The following is a 3,973-nucleotide window of genomic DNA, read 5'->3' as shown; positions in this document are numbered from 1 at the left end:
ACCCCCGGCGCCACACCACCCTGTCCCCACTCAGCACAGACCCCACAGCTTCCCCTGTTCTTTTCTTTCGGAAGCTGCTCAGAAAGTCGCCCGGAATGCGTTTTTCCCCGGGCAGGGACATCCCTCTCTCCCGCCCGCAGCCCCTTTCCCAGCTTGTGCCAACACCCCCCTCCCGGTACCGCATTGCGGAGCTGCCCGCTAACCCTGGGCCGGACCGGGCGGGGGAGATGAGGGGACATCCCAGCCCTACCGGGGCTCGACGTGTTTTGGGGACAATAACAGGAGCCCCACGGGGACCTCAGCTGTGCCTGTGCTGCGGGAGCGCTGCCGGTGGGTTCCCCCATCCTCATCCTCGCTGTGTAGCGGCAGCGGATGGACAATTAGTTGTCGTAGCTTTTAAAAAGGTGTAAATCGAGGTGTATTCGGTCACAGGATTGGAGTGTGGGGCTGACCTCCCCCGCGGTGGCGGCTTTGCCCGCAGCGGGGATCAGCCCGACGCTCCACAACCGTGGGCAGGGCTTCGTGAGTTTGGATCAAGCCAGGGGTACACACAGCCTTTTATTTCGTTTATTTCTCCTCCTTTGTTTGTGAGGGGATTTTTTTCCCCTCTTCTTTCACAAGAACGAAAATCTCGGGGTGCATCTGCGAACTCCCGTCCCTGTAGTCTGAGCACTACGGGGGAAAGCAAAACTGCGAGGAGGGAGTGAAAGCAGCCCCGCCACCCCCAGCTGTAAGACGACCTCTTCCCAAAAAATGTCTCCTACCTCTTACAAGCAGCTGAATGCCACCTTCTCTGGAAACCCGGCACTGCCTCCCCTTAGCCCGAGGATGTGTTGTAGCCCCGACCCGGGAAGGATGAACCTCCCTCTGCCCCTGCCCTACTCCTCCAAGCCCCCCACGAACCAGGCCAGCCTCATCATCTATGTTTTCTCTTTATTGTTCCATATATTTATGTACCACATTATATGTTAAAGATAGATTTTTTTTCTGATATACATTTTTCATCTTATTTACCACAATGACACCACACGTACATTGGAAACAGCTCCACGGATCTGGTAGATTGCACAGAATGAATTGTGTCGTAGTTTTGTTCCTGTAATCCCGAACGACATCAAATCCAACCATATATTATTATTATTATATTATTTTTTAGCTTTTCATAATTTAGAAATAACAATTGTTAAAACGAAACGAAACATAAGTCACCGAGAAGTGGACTCCAGGGCTGCGATTTCAACCAGAGGCAACACATTTGTGTTTGATGGGAAGCGCCGTTCCTCGGTGTGGATTGGGATGGAAGAATCGAGCAGTCCTGACATCTATTGTGACTACGGTGTAAACATTGCAGGTAAGCGGCATCACCGGTCGTCAGACGCTGCTTGGGCTTGTTGGGCTGGTCGTACAATCTGGGTCTCGTCTACATCCATCTCTCAAAGTGTTAAAACAAAGGTCCCTGCTCCCGCCCCATCGGCGGGTTTGCTTCCCAATCCCACGGGATCGGCACCTGTGTTTCAGCTACTGAAACACTGATTTGCATATCTGTGAGGAGTGTTGAAAATTGCGACTGTTTCCCAACAGGCCGTTTGTGGGGGGCCAAGCTTCAGGCAACGAGTGAGGACATAGGGGTGGGGCACCAGATAATTTCCTTCCAAAAAATCTAAATAACAAAAAAATAGATTTAAATCTGAGCTTATTTAAAAAGACATCAGGGCGAGCACTTTCATCTCTTCTTATTTTCCTTAGTTTGCAGATTCTATGACATAGAATTTGTTGGATGCACGTAACGAAAATAATGACTCTTTCCATTAAAGGGATGCAGAATTATTTGGCTATGCGGATGTTCGATGCGATTTTCTTCCTGCACCCAACTCTGGCCCCTCCTTAGTCTTCAGCATTGGTTCTGAAAGCCTCTATGAGGCCTTCTAAAGAGTGGATGAACCCAGAGATGCTGCAGATACCACCTATAACGAAAATGGCAACATCGAAGAAGACATGATGCCACAAGAGCTTCCTCCACAAGAGTTTGAGGTGGAAGAGACTGGGGAGCAGGAAACAGAGCCCTGCGCCTGTGAGGCTCCCAGTAAGACCCATCAAGAGGGCGAAATGGGGGACATAAATAGCCATGAGCAGGGTGAAAACTACCAGGGCACATCTGAGGGTGAGTCCCCAGGATTTGAGCCGCCCGTCACCCCCATAGCAGTTGGGGAAGAAAGCCCTGTTTCCGTCTTGGAAAAGGGACCGCTCCAGGACTTCTACAGCTGCAAAGAACGGCAAGGGGTAGGAGAGCAAGGCTTTGGCCACCAAGAAAATGTTGACTACTGCCCTAATGGTGGATGGCAAGTTGTCTGTAATGACCTCCTTGGTCTCATCAGCCCAGGTCAGGTAGGCGACCAAGGCAAAGAGTCCCTTAAGGATGCAAGCTGCGATGTGAGTCCAGTTCATCATGCAATGGAACTCCTTGGGGTTCTGCATGTTTCCCTCCAAGGAAGGCAGAAAGATCTGGGAGGTGTAGCTGAAGACAATGATGCCAATGGAGATGGGAAACTTCTTGACATCAATGTAAAACTTGACTTTGTCCCAGGCCCAGTCGCGCGCCCTGGAGAGGCAGTAGGCGATCACCAGGATGTTGATGACAAAGTGGGCTAACGTGCAGAGCAAGCTGAACTTGGACACTGCCTTGAGGTTCTTCAAGAACGCGCAAGGCAGGAGCACTGCCGTGGCAATGATGGACCACGACTTCTGGGAGACGGGCAGGTTGGGGAAGCTGTTGTACATCAGGTTCCCACTGACCACCACATAGAGGATGCAGGTCATGACCAGTTCAATGATCTGAGCCACGTTGACAATTCTGCCCCCGAGGGTGGGGAAGCGGGGAGCGCAGCACGCGTTCGCGATGTCCACGTAGGAGTCTCTCACCCTGACTATCTCCCCATCCTCATTCTCTTCGTAAAGACAGGCAATAAGGATTTTCCCAGTGTAGCAGCAAACCACTGCAGCGAAAATTATTAAAAAGAGTCCTAGGTATCCACCGTGAAGGATGGCATAGGGCAGGCCCAGAACAAACATCCCCTAGAAAGAGACAAAATGGAAACCGTGTTGCCGGATCTCTGAGGGGCCTGTGGCTGAGTGCACGCAGCCGCACCAGGGCGGTCACGTGCGTGCTCTCTGTCTGCCCACGCACCGTGGCACCCACGCAGGCGGTCACACAGTCACGCCACGCAGCCACTGCCACACGGTGACGCACCCCTGTCCCTGTGACGTGCCACCCCCACAGTCACGCCCGCGTCATCGCCCCCCCGAGCACCCACAACAGCCCAGCAAGGTTTGGGTGCCCAGGCTTTGCTCCAGTCTCCACCCTCGCTGTCCCCAGCCCCTCTCAGTGCACCAAGACCTCCGCAGCTGGGGACATCTCGAGGGGCCAGACTGGGCCCACTCCAGTGCAGCCCCACCACCAGCCCAGTCACCCCCGTGTCACCCATCCCTCCTTGCTGGGGCAGCCTGATGGGGTCAGAATCTGCAGCGTGACAGGGCTGGAGCCTGGGCCCCGTCCTGGCCCTGTGCCCGGTTCGGGGGGGAAGAGGGGGCAAAGAAAAGCAGAAAGCCGGGCTAAGGGGTTTTAGTTTCCTTTCTTTTTTTAATCTGTTTTTCCTTTTAATTCCTCCCTCCCGCTCTATTATTCACCTCTATCTTTCCCTTATTTTTATTTCTTGTTTTTCCCCCGTTTTTCCCCTATTCCCCCTTTTCCTCGAAGCCGGTTTGCAATCAGCCCAGGGCTTCTGGCCGAGGCAGAGAGCACGTAACAGGACCGGGATCAGGGAGCGTTGCCCGGTGCCCCGCGGCGGTGGCGGCGGCCGTACCTGGATGGCGTTGGTGACGTTCCATCCCGCCTCCCATGCCGTGATCTTGGGCTTGCCCTGCCCGGAGAGCTCGGAGCAGGCCTCCTTGGAGGCGGAGGGCGGCAGGGGCCCTG

General features: G+C 54.0%; 1 protein-coding gene across 1 annotated transcript in view; it reads right to left on the bottom strand.

The window, feature by feature from the left end:
- Positions 1-916: 916 nt before the first annotated feature.
- The window catches only part of SLC32A1 (solute carrier family 32 member 1), a 42,667-nt gene continuing 39,610 nt past the window's right edge, over positions 917-3,973 (bottom strand). Inside the window, exons 2-3 of the mRNA XM_005422345.2 lie at positions 3,861-3,970; positions 917-3,072 (exon numbers count right to left, since the gene is read on the bottom strand). Coding sequence (XP_005422402.1) covers positions 1,885-3,072; positions 3,861-3,970 — 1,298 coding nt within the window. The 3' untranslated portion in view covers positions 917-1,884. The remainder of the gene's footprint in view (positions 3,073-3,860; positions 3,971-3,973) is intronic.

This window comes from Geospiza fortis, unplaced genomic scaffold (assembly GCF_000277835.1).
Source record: "Geospiza fortis unplaced genomic scaffold, GeoFor_1.0 scaffold188, whole genome shotgun sequence".
NCBI lineage: Eukaryota > Metazoa > Chordata > Aves > Passeriformes > Thraupidae > Geospiza > Geospiza fortis.
Note: the sequence above shows the minus strand (reverse complement) of the source record. Positions and strands in the feature narration are given on the sequence as shown.